At 46.4% G+C, this 21,428-nt stretch overlaps 1 protein-coding gene across 2 annotated transcripts in view; it reads left to right on the forward strand.

The window, feature by feature from the left end:
- Nucleotides 1-9,354, forward strand: part of ZCCHC2 (zinc finger CCHC-type containing 2) — a 762,062-nt gene extending 752,708 nt beyond the window's left edge. The window contains exon 11 of one of the 2 annotated variants that reach the window (XM_069613675.1): nt 5,373-9,354. In XM_069613675.1, the coding sequence (XP_069469776.1) occupies nt 5,373-6,856 (1,484 nt within the window). In that variant the 3' untranslated portion in view covers nt 6,857-9,354. The remainder of the gene's footprint in view (nt 1-5,372) is intronic. The other variant, XM_069613676.1, reaches the window with a different exon arrangement.
- The last annotated feature ends 12,074 nt before the right edge of the window (nt 9,355-21,428 follow it).

Consider the following 21,428-nt stretch of genomic DNA (forward strand, 5'->3'; position numbering starts at 1 on the left):
AAAACGAGAATTCTTCCTGATCGTGATGAAGTTCCCTCCATATATCTCTACGTTTATATTTATATACAAACGACTTCAAGTCCTCACTAAACTTCTCATTGTAATATCTACATTCTGATTTTCGATTCAACCTACTATTCATCACGAAATTAAAGTCTCTGTCGAACACAAATGACTCGTCCTCCATACCATCCAGCAAAATGCCTAATTGATTGAGAAAAGACAGTCGGTGAGCACGATGCATATACAGTACCAATCGTCATCTTTTTCCCATCATGGAGGTCAAGCAATAAGATTCTACCCTCCTCATCTTCATCTGTCTTTTCAATTTGAATCAGTAGGCCTTTCCGAAACAATACACTCACCCCTCTAGATCTAGAGTCATAGCAATTGGAGACAACCCTAGAGTATTTGGAAATGGTCAAGTATTTTTCTGTTTGTTCATCCAAATGTGTTTCTTGAAGGAAAACCACATCAGCTCTTTCTCCATAATCGTGCCAAAACCTTGCGTCTTTTCACAGCATTACCAATTCCCTTGACATTCCATGAAACAAAAGTCAATGCTACCATAACTCCCAATTCAGGTAAGTTCAATGCATACAGTATACATCAAGTTCAAAGGCAAGGACCCACAAAATGAAAGGAACAAGTAAGGAAAGAATAGACACAACAACAAAAGACACACAGACGAACAAACATACAGCATAAACATGAGTCTTAATAGAAGCATAAATATATGCATCAAGTACTACATTCTGAACTATACCCACCAGAAACTAAACTCTATGCCCAAGTATCATAAATATGACAAAGAAAATGGTCCCTACCATATTAATATGAATCAAGTGAATTTCCTGGTCCTATCCACGCCAACGCCAAATAAATCTATACCAATGGATCTTGCTTAATATAAAATGTTTTCACACCAAACACCACCTCACAACTATCTAAAAGTAACTATGAAACACAGATGCCTCAATGTCCAACCCGAATCCCCACCCTCCCGAACATTAACAATATATGTACACAAACCCCCAAACCACAATCCCAAGGCTTTCACTATTCTAATCACTAATATGTGATATTCCTACCGAAGTTACCCAATGCAATACAACATATTCCAAGTATAAATAAAGGCATGCCCTAGTGTATAGCTTTCACACCTGACTCAAAATTGCCCTCCGTACAATACAGTAATCTCCAGCCTCAATCATATACAGGAAAACATGTATCCCATTCCCCCCCCACCCCCCCTCCCAGTCCGTCGCAGAAAGAAACTTCCGATAACCTCACTGACTACTTCATAATGTCACAAATATGCAAGCAAGTACCTCATGCATATAGTAACTAAACTTAGGTCAAACCCAGATAGACCCATTGAGTCAAACCCTTAAGAACATGCAGCTAACAAGGTCATATTATGCAACAAATGAAACCGGAAAAAAAGAAAAAGAAAACAGAGCTTCAAATGACCCCACATCTCTGCACCTTAAACCATAGCGTGGAAAGCAAGGGGGAGGGATGGAGGACTGAAGAAACTACAGACGTTACCAAGGAGCCATCCCTCATGATAATAGTGAAATTGGACCATGGATTATGGGGTAATACAAACTAATGTACTCCAGTCCCTATTGCAACCGTTAAATGTAAACTGAACTGCCTCCGAAATCAGTCATGACCACCTGGACCAACTATATGGCGTTTCTCCCAAAGTCACACAACAGTGTAATGCCGTCGGACAACTCCACATTCAAGCACAGGGGTAATGACATTGCAAAGCATTCATTTTCCTTTCCATCTCCCGAGCCCCTTTGCGCAAAGTCACAGGATGAATGAACATGTGCAGTGGTAGGTGATGAAATCGAGAGAGAATGACTTCAAGCAGCCAGAGCCACATTTTGAACACTTCCAACACATAATGGTAAACCCCACTCAATGTTATATGCATAATACCATCCACAATAGGGGTCACAGAGTTATTATTTCTCACAGAATAGGAACATGAGCGCACAGTTGGATGCAAACTGCTGCAACCACAGGCATACAAAGTAGATTTCAACACCGCCATTGTCGGAACGCCAATATTCCAAATGTTGGCATCCCCAAAAATAAAACCGTGAGCAATTGCGTAGGTCTCAACAATGGACGAACAGCATCGGATGCCTGCAGCTGACGGATTCGCATCTGGTTCATAGTGGCCATGCATTGACAGTAGCAGAGGGACGTTAGTACTGTCAACAGCGGGCAGACAGTGTTGAGGGCCCAGGCACTCGGGTGCAGTGTGAGGAGCCAGCCATCAATGGACTCGCATGTAATTAAAAATGGGCACGTAGTAGCGTGACCAGCCGAGGCACTCGAATATTCTGGTCAATGGACAGGAAGTGCGAGGAGCAGCAAGCCAACAGTGGAGCTATCCATTGTCTCCAGGAGGGGCTTAATCCTTCCAAATTGTGGCATTTGAAGGTACAAGGCACTCTGCAGTGACCCTCAGTCTGGGGCACCCAAGCGAAAGGGGCGATTCAGGTGAAGACTGCCAAATCCGTTGCTTGTTGGAGCAGAATAGTCCAACAGACATTAACCCTACGCAGCATCTGGAAAGGCAGTCAAGAGGGAAGCATGAGGAGCGCAACCCTGGGCACAAAAGAATTCGAGGCAGCAGCGACACTTCATCTTACCCATGCAATTTACAGAAGTCCCATAGGAGCAAACAGGGACACCATACTCTGCATTCCCGATCGAATCCGCGGACACCGTGAAGCCCTGAGCACTTCAATTTCACCCTCAGCAGGAAATCGGACACATCGCTGCACGCAGTTGCCGCTCATGACAGCATGACGGCGTCAGCACGCAGGAGGATCCATTGTCCCACTTCAGAGTTTACCACTTCGGATCCCTCACGAAACAAAAGGGGCGTGGTGAACAGGAAGCAAATGAATGCGAGGAAGGAAGAATCCTCCCCGTTACGTCTCACGTAACGTGACAAATCAACAAGGTGCTTTCCTTAACACCAACAACACGGACACTTCAAGGCAATCAATGTTTACCTTTCAAGAATGTAAACATTCCAATTCTGTTGTGAATAACGGCGTTCAGGCAGCGGTCATTTTCATCCATGCAAAAAGACAATTGCAAAGTAATGAACAATAAAAAAACAAATAAAAATACGCCCAACAAAGCATTCAGAGTCTAATGTGAATCAGGTCTTCCTTTTTTCTTCCTCAGCCTGGCATCGGGCTCCAAACCTGATGATGTACCTTCCATGGGGTCCAGGGTCAAGTCAGAAAGAAAAGCTTCTGCCAATTTGCTCTCAGTAAAAGAATGTATTCAACTTTCCACCACTATTCTCAAAATTGCAGGAAAGATCATGTAGTATTTCAGATTCTTTTCACAGGCTTTTATTTTCGCCCCATTAAAAGTTTTCCTTTTATCCATTACATCCTTACTCAAGTCTGCAAACATCATCATTTTATTGCCTCCCCAGGCAAAATCCTTCAGCTCCCGAGCCTTTCTCAATACGAACTTCACAGGGAAGCTCAGGAATTTAACTATAATGTGCCTTGGTCTCTCACCCAGGGCTGGTTTAGGTCCAAGAGACCGATGAGCTCTCTCTATTTCCAATGAGACAGCCGCATCTAAATTCAGCAACTTAGGCACTTTCTTATTTAGAAAGTCAATGGGATTACCTCTTTCCACATTTTCTGGAAAGCCAGCAAAACGAAGATTATTCCTCCTAGAAAAATGTTCCTGTGCTGAGAGCTTCAAGGTAATCTTCTCATTTACCACTTTCAATTCTCTGATCTGGTCCATCAACTTTAAAGTTTTTTCATTCACCACATTCAAATGCTCTTCAACCGAATCCACTCTTTTGACAACTGTGGAAAACTTTTCTTCTGACTTCAAAAGAGCTGCCTTTATCTCTCCAATGTCAAATGTCATTTTGCTCAGCATATCAAAGAGTTTATGTTCTCTGCCCCCTCCAATACTTTTTCTCTCCACCTTTTTGTCTTTTAGCATCTGGAGTAGCAGGAGTTGACATCTTCCAGGAAATTACAGTATATTGTCAGGGGAAAAAGTTCAGGCACAGGAGCACAGCAATTAAGCTGCCATCCCTGGAGCTGACCGTTCTAGAATCAAGAGTGTGATTTTTTTTAAACTGCTTAGAATAGTGAAATGTATATTCTTTTACTTGAAAACCTTGAGTCAGTGTTTGCCTGAATCATAGTAATTGCTGTCCTTTCTGTAACTATCTGATACTGCTCACTTACTCTTGAGCAAAGTCTGGCTGCTCAGCCACTGATACCACTTTAATTGTGTAGTACAGGCTTGTCCCAAAGGTGAATTTGTACTGTCACTTGTAGTCTTAATTGTGTGTGGTGTTCCCAAAGGGTACTGCATACAATTCTGCCTAAAACCAACAATCGTGTATGCTATCCTATTAGTCTCACCTTTGTGTGGTATTGCGTTTGTCCATTGTTTTCTTTTCCTTGTGTGTAATAGATTTTCCTAATTTCATCTGCGATTCCTGTGCTATCCCAATCTTCCAGCTGTCTGCTGATGAATTTTATGGATTTTTAAGCCAATCTCCCTGTTCTCTATGGTCATTAAGACCAGATTGTTGTAATGCGTTCAATGCTTTAATAAGACTCTTTATTCTGGATCTATGAGGTTTCCTCGCAGGCCGATTTCATTGATGCCCAGTTCCCTGAGCCCAGTTTTGGCACTACAGGAAACCTTCCTGTTCCCAACAATCATACAAACACAGGCACCCTTTTCACATACCCCTACCCCTCCCCAGAATCACTTCTTACTTGACAGTCCATGCCACTGCCATTATCAGCCCACTTCATCTATGCAGAGTAAACGCATTGTGATTGTTTTCCAGTAGGGGAGCTTTTTTGAGAAATGTATGGTAATTGAAGGGGAAGGCGTACAACTTGGTCAATAAAAATCCCCTTGCACATTTACAGATGTCACGTTGAATTCAATGAGACATGAAAAGTTCTACTGAAATGTCCTCCATTCCAAACTATCTGCATCAACTTCAGGAGCCCAATATGTGACGATCAGGCAGGCTAAGGAAATATGGTCCTATTTAAGAATTTCACTGCACCCATTATTGACTCATTGATAAGGAGTGAGCCTGCTTGCTTAATCTTTACATAGCTCCACCTTCCCTTGCGATTTCTATAGAGAGCAGGGTATTGAGAATAAGAAAATCTTTGTAAGACAGTTTGGTCCATATGATGCACTATACCAGTTGATATTTGGTGGAGGATGTTTTTTGTGATCGGGTTAACTTCCACTGTACATTTACTAATGTTTTGTTGCTTTTGTTCTGATGTGGTGTTATTCTTTTCTTCTCCCACGTATAGATACAGACAGCAATTCAGAGGATTCGGGAAAGCAGTCAAGGTTTTCAAGCTACACTGACCTCAATCGGACTATTGCTAAATCGTCTGCCCAGATTACTCCAATGGGAAACGGTGACAGAAGTATGCTGGATGATCCTTCGAATTATTCAAAGTTTGTCCCTGTATCTCTTATGTCAGCTTTACACTGTGTAATGCACAATGGTGCACCAAAACCTGATGCTGCAGTAACTCCACCCTTACCTGCCGATGTAAAATCTATGGGAGTGTTGGTTACTGCCCCAGTTGGTATGCAGTCACCAATGAGAGAGAATACTGCTAATCCGGTTCCTACAGAGTCTGAAAAACACATTGATCTGACTTTACCTGTTCCATCGCCGTTCCTGCCGCATACTGTCCAGACTGCTAACCCTGCTATTCATTTATCAATTCAACGAATGAAGATGTTATCCCCAAAGGGACTTCCTGAGAGTTGTGCAGTAAACGGATCACCTCAACCAATAGGAAACCTGAACATTGCATTGCAAACCACTGCCTTTATTCCAGTCCACAGCCCAGGAGTTTTTGCAACCTCCCCTGTTGCTACAACGGATCCTGTCAAAAAGCCAGTATTGCATGTAACGGGACCCAATCAAATAGTGTCTCATGCTGAGGGAAACACTGGAACGATACCACCCCCCAGCAACCTAAAATTAGTTCTTCCAGCATCTGGTCTCACAACAGCCTCTCCACCTTCCCCTTTTGCTTTGCCAGGATCACCTCTTTCCACCACTGTGCTGCCCTCCCAGAATTCAAATGTGCTGAATCCTACAGCCACAACTCTTTCTCAGCCAATTGCTTTTGGTGTTGGCCAAGTTCAATCCATGTGTCCGCTTGCAGTTCCTACACATACCCCAGGGCCTGCCCCCAGCCCAAGCCCATCGTTAACACACAGCACTGCACAGAGTGACAGCACATCTTATATCAGTGCTGTTGGAAACTCTAGTACGAATGGAACACTTCTACCACCACAGCAAATGCCTTCTGGGACTTGTGGGTCCTGTGGCCGTAGGTGTAGCTGTGGGACTAATGGAAGCCTTCATTATTTTTATCCTTCCCCAATGCCTGGACAAGTCTACAGAGTTCCGCAGTTATTCACTTTGCCATCGCTTTGTAACGGCAGCTACCTCAACCAAGCACATCAAAGTAATGGGACCCAGATTCCTTTCTTCTTGCCTCAAGCACCATATGCCAATGGATTGATGCACGATCCAGTGCTAGGAAACCAGCCCAACTATGGAATGCAGCAGATGGCAGGATTTCCCAGATTTTATCCAATGTATCCAACGCCGAATGTAGTTAACACAAATGGTTCTGGGCCCAAAAAGAATGGACATGTCTCATGTTATAATTGTGGTGGAGCAGGACACTATTCACATGACTGTAAACAGCCACCCATGGATGCCAGCCAACAAAGTAATCATGAGAACTCCCAAAGGACATTTTGAGTGCATTGTTCTCTTGTACCTGCTTGTAACTTGACATTGGCAGTGTGAATTGTTTGTGAGCGTGTCAGTGTGTAATTGCTCATGTATGCACTGTACTGCCCAACTAGGAAATAACAGTGGTTCTAGTATTGTTCCATGTCACATAATCTACAGTACTGAAATGAAACTTGGTGTGTCTAAATGCCAAGTGAATGTGTGTGGGACTACGAAGCCAAATTAAATTGCTCCCTTGTTCATTTCAGGATCTCATTTCGTTTGTAGTATTTGGGAACTAGTGCCACCAAGGCTGCAAAGCGGTCACGAATGATATTCCCGGAATCAGTGCTTGTCAATGGTTTGATCGGGTAGCTTGCCTGATTGTTGGTTTTTAAGGTTATCCAACTCTTCCTTACAAATGAAGCCTAAAGTATTTTTTCTCTAAAGTGTTTTTTGTTACATTTAATGCCCCTTTACTAACGAAGAACTCAGCAAAGTTTTTATTATGAGCCTAAACACACAATTCAGGGTGAGACGGTGCCTTTTTTATTTCGAAAAATTAAATTTTGCTATTTTCTAGTGATTTATATCAAATTTCATGATACGCACTGACTTAGTAGTTATTTCCTGTTGTAGGCACACAGACTGAGGTACGGACCTCCCACTAACCCTATTCCTTCTACTTTGAACTTTAAAGACTGAACCAAGTTTAACAAGATCTATTCGAAGAATGCTAGTTTTGGTCTGGTTTTAGGGCTACTCTTTCCAACTTATTTTATTTTTTACTGTTTTGGCCAAGTTTGTTTTTTTTAACCTTATCCAATAAACCAAATTTAAAGAAAATGCAAGATGGTACTGCTCGTAGCCGCCTACTGCAGACCAAGCAGCTCATGTGTAGGTTACCAAGCATGAGGCTGTTCATGCGGAAAGGACATGGTCTTACACTGAGGACTTGAGATGGAGTCACGGTTTACTACATTCATGAACCTAAATTTCACTTGAACATGGATTGCTCTGTGAAGCAGGCATCTGATTGAAGAAGGAAGCTTGGTCCTTCATTGTGCTGCACTCTCCTCCGACACTAGTTGAGCAGACATACGCTCATCAATGTGTCTGCAAATTTCGTTTTTAGCATGTTACAATGTAAATACCTGTGTGTATTACGTACAGACGTTCACAAATTTCATCGGCTGCACACAAGATACTGATTCAAGGACTTGCAGTGTTATAGCGCAGTGTTTAATTACAAAATAAAGGTGATTGCTTGGAAAGGGATGATGCTGTCTGTGAGGGAAAACATTTGTAAACACGCCAGCCTTTTTCAGAAATGTAGCTTTAGCCTCCATTTGGAAAAGCATAAGGTGAACAAACTGGTATGAATGTGGTACTTTTGTAATTTGTGTGTCTGCATATTAAGTTCACATTGAAGACAGACTTTTTGAAATTTAGCTGATGACATTAGTGATAAAAGGATGTGGGGCGAAATGCAAAACTTTGCAATAAAGTCTAGCTTTTCCGCCTCAAATCCGATAGTGTTTAATTGCATTTAGAAAGTAAAATGGTTTATTTTATTCTGAACAAAGTATGTTTTCTACAGTGGTTTGGGAGGCAATGTATGTATCCTATCTACTGAGTAGCAATGTTACTTTTTATAATTTACCACTGTGTGATTTATAATGTGAAAGACTGAATTTCGAATGTTTAAGGTGGTGTTAACCATGTCAGTGTCATGTCACAAACTTTAATGCTGCTGTTATTTTTTACATTTTTTAATAGCAAAAATATGCACTAATTTTGCTTCCAGGTAATATTTTGATTTTCTAAAGTGCACTGAGGTTATCTGGAAAAATGTGTATGTTGATGCCTGCTGCATCAATCCGATGAGCTATCACTACTGTAATCCATGCATTTTTAGCATCATTTGTGGAATTTACATCCGACATGGGTTTGAAAACTAGATGTGGTACTGGTATGCAGTAAAAAATGAAAGTTGAGTTCAGTCTTAGTTGCGTCATAAAATGCTAAAGAGAAACTTGAAAAAAAGCTTGATTTCTTAAATGTCTTCATAGGTGGCATTTATATTTGTAGCACCGTGTACATTTTTTTAAACTTTTTTTCATGGAGGGTTGGAAGGTAAATAAAACAAAGCTTTAATTTAAAAAAAAATAAAGTTTTAGTACAACACTTATTTTGATTAAAGGAAATCTTATTTGTTTTGGTTATTTTTGGACCACATTCAATGAATTGTTAAGCTACAGTTGACGAGTTCCAGTAAGGATAGTGGGGAGTGCCACATCCAATTGAATTACCTGCCAGATGTACTTTAAGGAACTTTTTTTATGATTTTAAATACTGTACTGTAAATAGGAGGTATGTTACCTTCTCTTTATTTGTATGTTTACCATATTCTTTGATATTTGAACTGTTATGTACTGGAAAGTTTACTTATATTTCTAGAAAAGATTGGATTTTATGCAAACTTTTTGTCCCTGAATTAACAGCAATAAAAATGGAAAAATCTATCTTCATTTATTACCATTTTATGTAATTGTTAGCCATCTTTGCACTTTGTTCGTACGGTATAGTTAACGCACAATTCAATGTGCCATGCAATAAATATTGCTTAACTTCACTAACCTCTAACCAAAATGAAGTTGCTTGCTCCATCCCAGCTTTACTACTATTTACTGATACGATAGCCCGGTTGGGTTGAGGTTTATTACAGAAATTGTTGCCTTCACCAGGCCCTAGGATTGCATGATGGTGAACTGACTCTACCTATTAACTGTCTGGATCCTGTGAAGTTAGTAGCTAATTGCACCTTCTATTGGACACATTCATCCCACAGAGTCTTCATCCTTTGGAATCCACTTCAAAAGTAGTCTGCTTGAGTTTTAGCCATCAGTTGATGGCGTGCAGTTCAGAGGTTGGTATCCTAATGGCTTTTTGGTGCCTAAAGTTGTATTCCCCCAAACATACTTTTTTTTTTTATTGTTGCATATATAGTTTCCAGGAATACTTACACAACATAAATAACAAAAAATGTCCAAGAATTTTCTCCATACAATAGAAAAAATACATAAATCCCTCGAGTCACAAGAGAACACAATTCATCATTCTAAAAAAAATTAAGATATTGGAACAAACATTCCTTTCAGTAGAATCTAATCACATTAAACAAACACATACTTCCAAATATTTATCTAATTCAGAATTGAGAGAAATAAGAAAAAAGATTCAAAGCTAAACCCAAAGAAATACTAGTACCCCACATACACTGACACCAAAACAAGTTTCGAGGGGATTGGGTCCTCCAAAGTATTCCATACCTATGATAGGTAATCACCACAGCTGTGCTGCTTCGGAAAATTGTCTGCGTCGATGCACTGTCCTCGAGGGCCTACGTCGAGCCGACGTCACCAGATGTTATAAGTAGGATGCACAACGCCAGTAGCCTCAGTTCTGTTTTTTCCGCGAACGTGTTTGCTTCAGAGATCTTGGAGTGCCTTGGTTCTTCTGAGTTACTGTTCTTTCGGTTCTTTGAACCTGTTCGTTGTGAAGATTTCCATGATGTCTTCATCTTCTTCCACCCCACGGCTGGGTTTTAAGAAGTGTCGAGACTGCGGGTCTAAGATGTCTTGACAGACTTGCACGACGCCTGCCTCTGGTGCCTCGGTGAGGGCCACGACACGGATGATTGTGTAGACTGCCAGTCGCTTATGTCGAAGGCCTTGCAGGAGCGTAAGAAGCAGCTTTTGAAGGGATTGTGTCCTCCGACGTATTCCTCATCTTAGATATCTCCTTCCAGCTCTGCTGGCCTTGGAAAAATTTTTCTCTAGAGGGCGCTGCGCGTTGACGTCCTCCGAGTCGATGTCCCTCGACAGCTGCCGTATCGACGCCGACGTCATCCTGGCTATAAAGGCCGCGCGCAGCGCCCGTTGCTCAGTTCAGTTTTTCCGCGCTTACTCAGTGCCTCGGAATACCGTTGCTCAGTTTTGTCAGGTTAAACCTATTTTACCTCGAGTTATTCGATCCGTACTCTATGGCTTCTTCGTCGGAACCGACAACTCCTCGATCCGGCTTCAAAAAATGCCGATATTGTGGGAAAAAGATGTCGCTGACTGACCCTCAGAGTTTGTCTGTGGTGTTTGGGAGCCGAACAACATTGTTCGGAGTGCGAGGACTGTATGTCCATGACAGCTAAGGCCCTGAAGGAGCGTAGGGGGAAGCTGGAGAAAGGTAAGACTTCTAAAGCTTCTTCTTCTTCGTCGACGAAGTCGAGACATTCGTCTCCTCGTCACCATTCGCGCTCCAGATCTCGGAGTGGGTCTCATCACTCCTCGAGATCGAAGTACTCGAAGAGGAGACGTCGAAGATCCCCTTCTCTGCCTTCCTCTTCCTCTGTTTCGCCAAAAAGAATCCCGTGCCCCACGAAACATAGTTCCCGGGCTGAATGCGAGGAATTCTGCAAAAATATGATGAGCGTCTTTGAGAAAGCGGCCTCGACCCCCTCGAAGACTGCCGAGAGCGTTGCTCTGGTCGAAAGACCCGAAGGTCAAAAACGCTGCGAGTCGCAGTACCCGGCGAAGGAAACCTCTCGAGCACGTCACGAACCCTCGAGTAGGACTATGACCTCCAAACCTTCCTCGAAGGTTCCGTCGACGAAGGTTCCGTCGAGGTCGATGTCTTCGACGCCGTTGTCGAAGGGACCTTCGACACACGAGTATCGACTCGACGCCAGCTTCGACACCGGTGTCGACGCCAAGAAAAGTCACGGTTACGACACACCCAGTGACTATCTCCAAGTCCTCGACGTCGATGGCTTCGAGATCGTCGAGTAGAATCCCAATTCTGTCGAGGTCTTCGAGGCCTCTGCCTTTGTTTTCGACGCCACGCTCGAAACCTTCGGCGTCGACGACATCCACGTTTTCGAGGCCAATTATGACAAGTTGGGCACCCTCTGCTTTGGAAATGGGGTTTACACCCTTTATGAGTTCAGAATAATTGAGAACTATGTCCTCAATATTGGAAGAGGGTGAATTGTCTGAACAGGAAGACACATTTGAGCTGCAGGGACCTGTAACCCCAATTAGAGAGGAATTGTCCTCTGAAGAACGCAGGTTAAAGGATCTTCATGATTCCTTACATGAGGCAAGTGGGTTAGACACCTCCCGTGAGGTGGAGTTTGCTAGGCCAGACCCAGGGGAACATGCTGAAACCCCCTATAGAGCCTTAATGGCCAGGATCACAGAGTTTATGGGGTGGTCTGCACCTTCACAATCTTTCCAACAAGATGACCTCACGGATATTCTTGACAAAGGCCCACAGGAGGATCTTGTGGTGCCTTTTTATAAAGCTCTTCAGAGGAAGATTATGACGAACTGGGAAACCCCAGATGTCGTACCAGCAGTAAATAAAAAACTGTCTACAAAGTACAGGGTATCCTCTACAGACCCAGAGTTTTTGTCTAAACACCCATCCCCAGAAAGTCTGGTGGTACAGGTAGCATCCTCTACCGATGTCAAGACGGCTTATCCTACCGTCCCACAGGACAGGGACGATAAAAAATATGATGCTATGGCAAAGAAAGTTTTTTCGGCATGTAGCATGGCGTTAAAATCTGTTAATGCTACTTGCACCCTTGCTAGATTCAGCCATACACTTTGGGAGTGTGCTTCTACAGCAGCTGACTGCATCCCGGAGGGAGAAGAAAGGGATGCGTTCCTGAATATTATACAGGACAGTAAAGACGCTATGTGCGAATCCCTCCAGACGGGCATTGATTCGGCTGACAGTATCAGCAGAGCAATGGCGGCGAGTACAACAACCAGGAGATTCGCTTGGTTGAGAAAGTCTGGTTTTGCCCCAGATGTGCAAGCCAGGCTCTTGAACATGCCATTCGATGGCTCTTCTTTGTTCGGGAAAAAGGCGGATGACAGTTTAGCGAAACTTCAAAAGCAGCAGCAAAATCCCTAGGCGCTGCAATCCGTCAGACACCTTTTTCGTCCCACAGGAACCTCTGCGAGGGGCAAGTCCTTTCGCTTCCACTCCGCATTCGGAAGAGGTAGAGGACGACCGGCTCAAAGGGGACAAAGAAGAACTACCCGAGGTGGACGGGGTATATTCAAAAGCCGCAGCAACAGCAGGTGCCTCTTTACCATCGGCATCTGCATCAGCCGCCCCAAAACCACTCTGAGGACTTCCCTCTCAGGACTCCTGTAGGAGGCAGGTTGACTCAACATCTGGCGGTATGGCAGGCTATCACGTCAGATGCTTGGGCATTGGAGACAGTTGCCCAAGGTTACTGCCTACCTTTCCTACGTATACCAGAGTCATCCACCGGGGATCAGCTCTCAGAAAGCTCCAGATCTGCTCCTCTTGCAGGAAATTTTGGACCTGCTAGAGAAAGGTGCCATAGAACCGGTACCTGTAGCGGAGAGGAACAAGGGCTGGTACTCCCCTTTCTTTCTCATTCCAAAGAAAGACTGAGGACTGAGACCCATCTTGGACTTGCGAGAATTGAACAAATTCCTCAGGAAAGACAAATTCAAGATGGTCACTCTTTCTCAGATCCACCAGGCCCTTCAGTTCCAGGACTGGTTGGTATCTCTGGACCTTCAGGACGCTTATTTCCATGTGCCTATCCATCTCAAACACAGGAAATACCTGAGGTTCGCAATTGGCAACTCTCACTATCAATTTCGAGTGCTGCCATTTGGGCTGACCTCCGCCCCGAGGGTCTTCACCAAGTTAATGTCGGTAGTGGCGGCAAATCTAAGGAGGGAAGGGATTCACGTCTACCCCTCCCTGGACGATTGGTTGATCAGGGCTGTTTCTTCGGAACAAGCTCAGATCCAGCTAGATCACGTGTGCCACTCCCTTCACAGACCGGGCTTCTCCCTCAATTTAAAGAAGTCACAAATGATACCATCGCAGAGACTCCAGTTCATAGGAGCGATCCTGGATACTTCCCTGGGAAAAGCCTCGCCACCAGAGGTGAGGGCTCAAGATATTCTACAGATGGTTACCAAGTTCCAACATGCCCAACGTCTCCCAGCCTTCGACTTTTTGTGGTTGCTAGGCCTCATGCATCCTGCATTTTCCTAGTGCCAGAGGCTCGCCTGAGAATGAGATCCCTCCAGTGGGCACTGAGGACTCAGTGGTCACAATTCTCAGGGAGAATGACAGATCATCTTCAGGTTCCCGACAGGGTGGCTCAAGACCTTCAGTGGTGGGCCTGTCAGGAGAACATTCTGAAAGGAGAACAGTTTTGGCAACCCTGGCCGGAGATAACAGTAGTCACGGATGCCTCACTCACGGGGTGGGGAGCCCACGCCAACGACTTGACCATCAGCGGTCGTTGGTCTCCATCGGAGTCCAGACTGCATATCAACCTGTTAGAGCTGAGAGCCATCAGAATTGCACTGAAAGGCGTTCCTGCCAGCTGTACAAAGGAAAAACGCCCTGATAATGACGGACAACACGGTGGCCATGCATTACCTCAACAAAAGAGAAGGCGTAGGATCACTACCCCTGTGCAGAGAGGCGATGCAGCTCTGGTTTTGGGCAATCCAAGAAGGAATCTCTCTATCGGCAGTTCACCTAGCCAAAGAGAGAAGAACTTGACAGCGGACGTTCTGAGCAGGCAGAGCACTGTCTCCCACGAGTGGGAGCTAGCTCAGGAAGTCCTTCAAGAGATCTTCGCCCTTTGGGGAACCCCTCAGGTAGATCTGTTCGCCACCAGCCTCAACAGGAAGAGCGATCTGTTCTGCTCAAGGGAATTTCCCCCGAGAGGAGCTCTGGGAGACGCGTTCATAGTGGACTGGGAGTTTCCGCTTCTGTACGCGTTCCCACCGGTCCCTGTCATTCCTCAAATGATCAGGAGGTTGAGAAGATTCCGGAGAACCATGATCCTAATTGCCCCGGATTGGGCCCGGAGAACGTGGTACCCGGACCTTCTAGACTTGTCCATCTGCCCTCCAATTCGACTTCCACTCGGAGAGAACCTACTCTCACAGAAGGGAGGTCAGGTTCTCCATCCAGACATCAAAACCCTCAACCTTCACGCTTGGCTTCTGAAAGGCTGAGGTACAAGGATTGGGACCGCCCTGATGATATGGAGGTGTTGCTTTCGGCAAGGAGGCCAGCAACAAAGTCTTTATACCGCTGCCGTTGGAACAGATTTTGCAGCTGGTGTAGAGAACAGAATATCGAACATTTTTCATGTGGTACACCAATGGTTTTGTCCTTCCTACTATATTTGGCAAATTCAGGCCTTCAAGTTGGCACCATTAAGGGCTATCTCGCAGCGCTATCCATCTTTAAGCGCACTGCGGAAGAACCATCCTATTTCAAGTTACCCTTGGTAATACAATTTCTAAAGGGGTAACCAATCTTTATCCCCCAAGACCATTCCAAGTTCCCCTATGGGATTTAAACTTAGTCCTAACTTTCCTGATGGGCACACCTTTCGAACCACTCCATTCTTGTTTGTTAAGATTCCTTACCCTTAAAACTGTTTTATTAATAGCACTTACATCTGCTAGAAGGGTGAGCGAATTACAAGCTTTCTTGTAAACCCCCTCACACTATTTTTCACAAAGACAAAGTTGTCCTGCAAGTGAAGCCTAATTTCCTCCCAAAGGTGGTTTCTGAATTCCATATCACTCAGAAGATTACCCTACCATCTTTCTATCCTCCTCACCCGGGGAAAGAGGAAGAGAGGTTACACAGGCTAGACCCTAGAAGGGCTTTACGTTTTTACATCAGTAGACTAGCCAGGATAAGACAGGCAGACCAGCTGTTTGTAGGTTACACAGGTCACAAGCTGGGGTTACCAATAACTAAGCAGACCATTTCCAGATGGATCATTCTAGCCATTCTGGAATGTTATAAACTGGCAGGAAAAGAGCCCCCTCAGAACCTTAGGGCTCATTCGACCAGAGGTATTGCAGCTTCATCGGCCCTCAAAAGAGGTGTGCCGGTTAAAGACATCTGTGCGGCCGCTACATGGTCGTCTGTCCATACCTTTACACGATTTTACAACTTGGATTCCTCCTCCAGTCAAGAGACTAGGTTTGGAAGGGCTGTACTGCCTCCTCCAATAATAGAATACTGCTATGGGAGCCTATCTAAGATGAGGAATACGTCGGAGGACACAATCCCTTCGAAGAACAAGTTACTTCTTACCTTGTAACGTTCTTTTGACGGGATGTTCCTCCGACGTATTCCTCATCGACCCTCCCATCCATCCCCGCAGTTCTACTTCCCTTGTTGTTGCAGCTTACGCTCCTTCAGGGTGAATAGTTTAGTCCAGAAAGCATTATTGTGGGTTACAAAACGGAACCGAGCAACGGGCGCTGTGCACGGCCTTTATAGCCAGGATGACGTCGGCGTCGATACGGCGGCTGTCGAGGGACATCGACTCGGGGGACGTCGACGTGCAGCGCCCTCTAGAGAAAAACTTTTCCGAGGCCAGCAGAGCTGTAAGGAGATATAAGATGAGGAATACGTCGGAGGAACATCCCGTTGAAAGAACGTTACAAGGTAAGAAGTAACTTGTTCTTCTGTTGGTAAGGTGGCCAAGCCTCGGAAGTCGAGATCCGCTGGGCTTTCAACTGATGATTCGAGGGTCGACTCTCCGCATCGTCGTCAGTCTGGGGGTGTCTCGTTCCTCTTCGAGGCATTCACGGAAGCACCGTTATCGGTCTCTTTCCCCGTCCTTGTCCGAGGGCTCCGGCGTCGGCAGTTGCTTGTCCCAACAAGCATTCCACTCCTGTGGAATGGGATTAATTTCGGCAGGAGATGATGGCGATTCTTCAGTCGCAGGTCTCTGTTCTGTCTGCGCTGCCGAAAGACGCCGGCTGTGACGGTCCTAGAGCCGCAACTCGCACGCCTTCGGGCTCGGGTGGTCGGCGCGATCATTGAGCACCTTTGAGGTCTCGTTCGGACAAGGTGGATCATTCTAGACATGCCCGCTCCAGTTCCCGTTCCTCAACGCCCTCGAGACCATCGGAGCCTGTGAGGTCTTCGAGGAAGACATCGATGCCTTTGGCGCCGAGGTCGTCTAGGGACTCTCGAGGCTCTGCCTCTGAGGAAGCCGTCAACGCCATTGGCACCCAGGCTGTCGAAGGACACGCTGGGGGCTCCGCCCTCGAGGACTGTCGACGCAGTCGGCGCCACGCTTGACGTCTACGCAGATTCCATTGACGCCTTTCGAGGCTGCTTTGTCGGAGGTACCCCGTGGCAAGGTGTAACCCCCTAGAAAGGCTTTGGCCAAGTCTAAAAATGTCTTTGTCCCTTTTTCTGTGCCCCCATTCCAGCCTGTGGATTATATTTTTGAGGTGCAGGAAGGGTCTGAGGAAGGTTTTGGTTCCTGCTGAGGTACCTGATGAGATTTTGTCTGGTCCTAGCCAGCTTAAAGACCTGCGTCAGTCGTTGCACAACGCCAGTGGTTTGGACACCTCTCCGGAGGTGGAATTCGGTAGGCCTGAGCCTGGCACCCACGCCGAGTCCTCGTACCGGCGCCTTATGTCGGGGGTTACGGAATACTTAGGGTGGTCTGCGCCACCAGTGGATTTTCTGCAGGATGACCTGACTGATATCCTTGACCAAGGTCCACCAACTGACCTGGTACTGCCATTCCATATGGCCTTGCAGAGAAGGGTGGCAGTGGCTTGGACTATTCCGTAGAGTCTCCGGCAGTTTGCAAGTCTTTGCCGAAGAAATATCATCCAGCCAGTAGCGACCCCAGCTACTTGACTACGCACCCCACTCCAGAGAGGTTGGTGGTGCAGGCGGCTACCCCATCATCCCTCCTGATAGGGACGACAAACGTTTTGATAGCTGGGCGAAGAAAGTGTTGTCTTCAGGGGGTATGGCTTTCCAGACTGCCAACTCTGTGTGTGCCTTAGCATGTTTCACTCATACTCTGTGGAATTGTCTCTTTGGCGGCTGAACACATTCCCGAAGGGGAGGAACGGGATGGCTTTCTTGCTCTTGTTCAGGATGGCAAGGATGCCATGTGTGAATCTGTTCAGTCCGGACATGGCAGATTGCGTCAGCCGGTCCATGGCGGCGAGCACCGTAATGTGCAGATTTGCATGGTTGCGGAAGTCGGAGTTTGCTCCTGATGTACAAGCCCTGCTCCTCAACATGCCTTTTGATGGTGAACATCTTTTTGGCAGCAAGGCTGACGAGCCTTGAGAGGTTGCAGACCTCCAAAGCTGCAGCGAAGTTGTTGAGCGCTGCAGTTCGCCAACCTCCGCCTTTTTGTCCTAGGACAACAATGGAGGGGAGGTTCCTTTCGATATTACTCGTCTTTTGGTAGATCGAGGGGAGCTGTAAGTCAAAGGGGCAACCGTCGGAGCACCAGAGGTTGAAAACAAGGTACTCGAGGTGCCAAGACCACTCGGGCAATTGCCTCTTTACCCTCAGGCAATGACGCAGCCGCTTCAGTCAGTCATGAGGCCATGTCCCATGGTTTGCCGGTTGGGGGAAGGCTGGAGCAGCATCTTGTAGAATGGCGTGCTATTATTTCAGTTGTGTGGGTTCTGGAGATCATAGCCCACAGCTACTGTCTTCCTTTCCGGCAGAGGCCTCACGACAATCCATCAGGGAATCGCTCTTTGAAGAGTCCGGATCCGCTCCTTGCGCAGGAAATTCAATCACTGCTGGAGAAAGGTGCTATAGAACTGGTGCCTGTAGCGGAGAGGAACAAGGGATGGTATTCCCCTTATTTTTTGATTTCGAAGAAAGACGGAGGATTGAGACCCATCATGGACTTGAGTGCTTTGAACAAGCTCCTCGGGAAGGACAAGTTCAAGATGGTTACTCTCTCAAGTCCTCCAGGCCCTTCAACTTTAGGACTGGTTGGTGTCTCTCGGCCTCAAGGACGCTTAGTTTCATGTGCCGATCCATCCCAAGCACAAGAAGTACCTGAGGTTCATGATTGGCGACTTGCACTTTCAGTTTCGGGTCCTGCCATTGGGATTGACCTCCGCCCGAGGGTTTTCACCAAGCTCATGGTGGTGGCAGCGTATCTCAGGAAAGGAGGATTTCATGTCTACCCCTACCTGGACGATTGGTTGATCAGGGCGCGCTCTCCCGAGCAAGTCCTGGATCTGCCGCTTGCTTCACAAGCTGGGCTTCTCCCTCAACTTAAAGAAGTCCCACTTGACGCCAACACAGCGGCCCAGAGTCTCCCAGCGCTCGAGTTCTTGAGGTTGCTCGGCCTCATGGCATCCTGCATTTATCTGGTGCCAGAGGTCAGGTTGCAGATGAGTTCTCTGCAATGGGCTCTCAAGATGCAGTGGTCGCAGTCCTCCGGCAGGATGTCGGACCCCGTTCAGGTGCTGCCCTCGGTCACCCAGGACCTTCTGTGGTGGGCTGTCGAAGGCAATCTGATGACGGGAGCTCCATTTTGGCTACACTGGCCAGAGATGACTTTCGTGACGGACGCATCCCTCACAGGATGGGGAGCTCATGCCAATGAGGTCAGTCAGCGGTTGTTGGTCACCGTCTGAGTCCAGACTCCATATCAATCTGTTGGAGCTGAAGGCCGTCGGGCTTGCCCTGAAGGCTTTTCTGCTGACTATGTGAGGGAAGAATGTCCTGATTCTGACAACACAGTGGCCATGCACTACCTAAACAAAAAGGGGGAGGCAGGGTCACTACTTCTGTGCAGGGAGGCGATGCAGCTCTGGTTCTGGGCCATCCAGCAGGAAATTTCGATCTCAGCAGTTCATCTGGCCAGAGACGAAAACGAGACGGCGGACGCTCTGAGCAGGAAGAGCGTGATCTCTCACAAGTGGGAGCTGGCTCAGGAGATTCTCTTGGAGATCTTCGCCCTTTGGGGGACCCCACAAGTGGATCTCTTCGCCTCCAGTGTCAACCCGAAGTGTGAAAGGTTCTGCTTGCAGGAATTTCCTCCAAGAGGAGCCTTAGGGGAACGTGTTTGTGGTAGAGTGGTCCTTCCCACTGCTGTACATGTTTCCTCCAGTCCCCGTCATCCTGCAAGTCGCAAGTGCTGCGGAGGTTCGGTTCCCGGATGATCCTCATTGCTCCGGCATGGGCCCGGAGAATGTGGTGCACGGACTTTCTCGACTTGTTCATCTGCCCTCCACGTCGTCTTCCCTACCGAGACAATCTGCTCTCACCAGGGGGGGGGGGGGGTTAGGTTGTCGGGTTCTTCATCCAGAGGTCAGATCACTCAACCTTCACGCTTCGTTTCTGAAAGGTTGAGGTATACGTATTGGGACCTCCCTGAAGATGTGATGGAGGTGTTGCTTTCGGCCAGACGGCCTGCAACAAAGTCCCTGTACTGTTGCTGTTGGAGAAAGTTCTGCGACTGGTGCAGGGCTAAGAATGTGGATCCTTTTTCATGTGACATTCCTGTGGTTCTGTCTCTTTTGCTTTCTTTAGTCCACAAGAGCCTGCAAGTGGGTACCATTAAAGGTTACCTGGCGGCACTGTCCATATTTAAGCGCTCGTCTGAGGAGTGTTCTTATTTCAAAATTCCTTTAATTTCTCAGTTTCTGAAAGAGCTCACTAATGTTTCCACCGTCACCTTTCCAGGTGCCCGGTTGGAATTTGAACCTTGTTCTTAAATTCCTAATGGGTGCTCCATTTGAGCCTTTACATTCCTGTCCTTTGACACTGTTAACCCTTAAAACTGTATTTTTAGTTGTGGTTACTTCCGCTCACAGAGTGAGTGAGTTGCAGGCACTTTCTGTTAAGCCACCCTTCACGGTGTTTCATAAGGACAGGGTTGTCCTTCGGGTTTGTCCTTCTTTTCTTCCGAAAGTTGTATTGGAATTTAATTCAAGCCACAAGGTCATTCTTGCGGCATTTTATCCTCCTCCGCATCCTGGTAAGGACGAGGAGAGGCTCAATAGGTTAGATCCTAGGAGAGCTTTAAGTTTATAGATTTCATGCATGTCCCGGGTCAGAGTGGACGAGCGGCTTTTTATTGGTTTAGTGGAAGGCGTTTGGGGATAAGCTGTTAATAAGCAGACTTTGTCTAGATGGACTGTCTTGGCAATTTCTGAAAGTTACCGCTTGGCGGTTGAGGACCCTCAGGTAGGCTTACAGGCCCATTCTACTAGGGGTATGGCTGCCTCTACTGCCCTGCACAGGGGTGTTCCTATTCGTCCCAAACTGGCCCCTCTCAAAACTTCACTGTTAGCAAGGCTGACCTCATGTTGCACCTGAGCAGCCATGCCAACCACCTCTACCATAGAGCTGGTCTGCCCTGCGACTCCATTTGGTGCAGGCCTAAGACTCTTGGGTAATTCCTCTGAGCTGTTCTCATGAGTCTCAGCAGAGAAAATGGGCACAGGAGCAACGGATGCACCATTGGACTGCAGAGGGGTGTTCCTATTCGTAACATCTGTGAAGCAGCCATTTAGGCTTCAGTCCATACGTTTGTAAGACACTACTCCCTAGATTCTATCCATGGGTAGGATTTGGCCTTTGGCAAGGCGGTCCTTTACTCTGCAATTTGATTGGGTATTCTAAATTCCTATATTCTAAATTCTTTTCCCTTCTCCATACGTTGGTACTGCTTTGGGAGTCTGTCATAGATATGGAATACATC

This window comes from Ambystoma mexicanum, chromosome 5p, assembly GCF_040938575.1.
Source record: "Ambystoma mexicanum isolate Mex_15411 chromosome 5p, UKY_AmexF1_1, whole genome shotgun sequence".
Classification (NCBI taxonomy): domain Eukaryota; kingdom Metazoa; phylum Chordata; class Amphibia; order Caudata; family Ambystomatidae; genus Ambystoma; species Ambystoma mexicanum.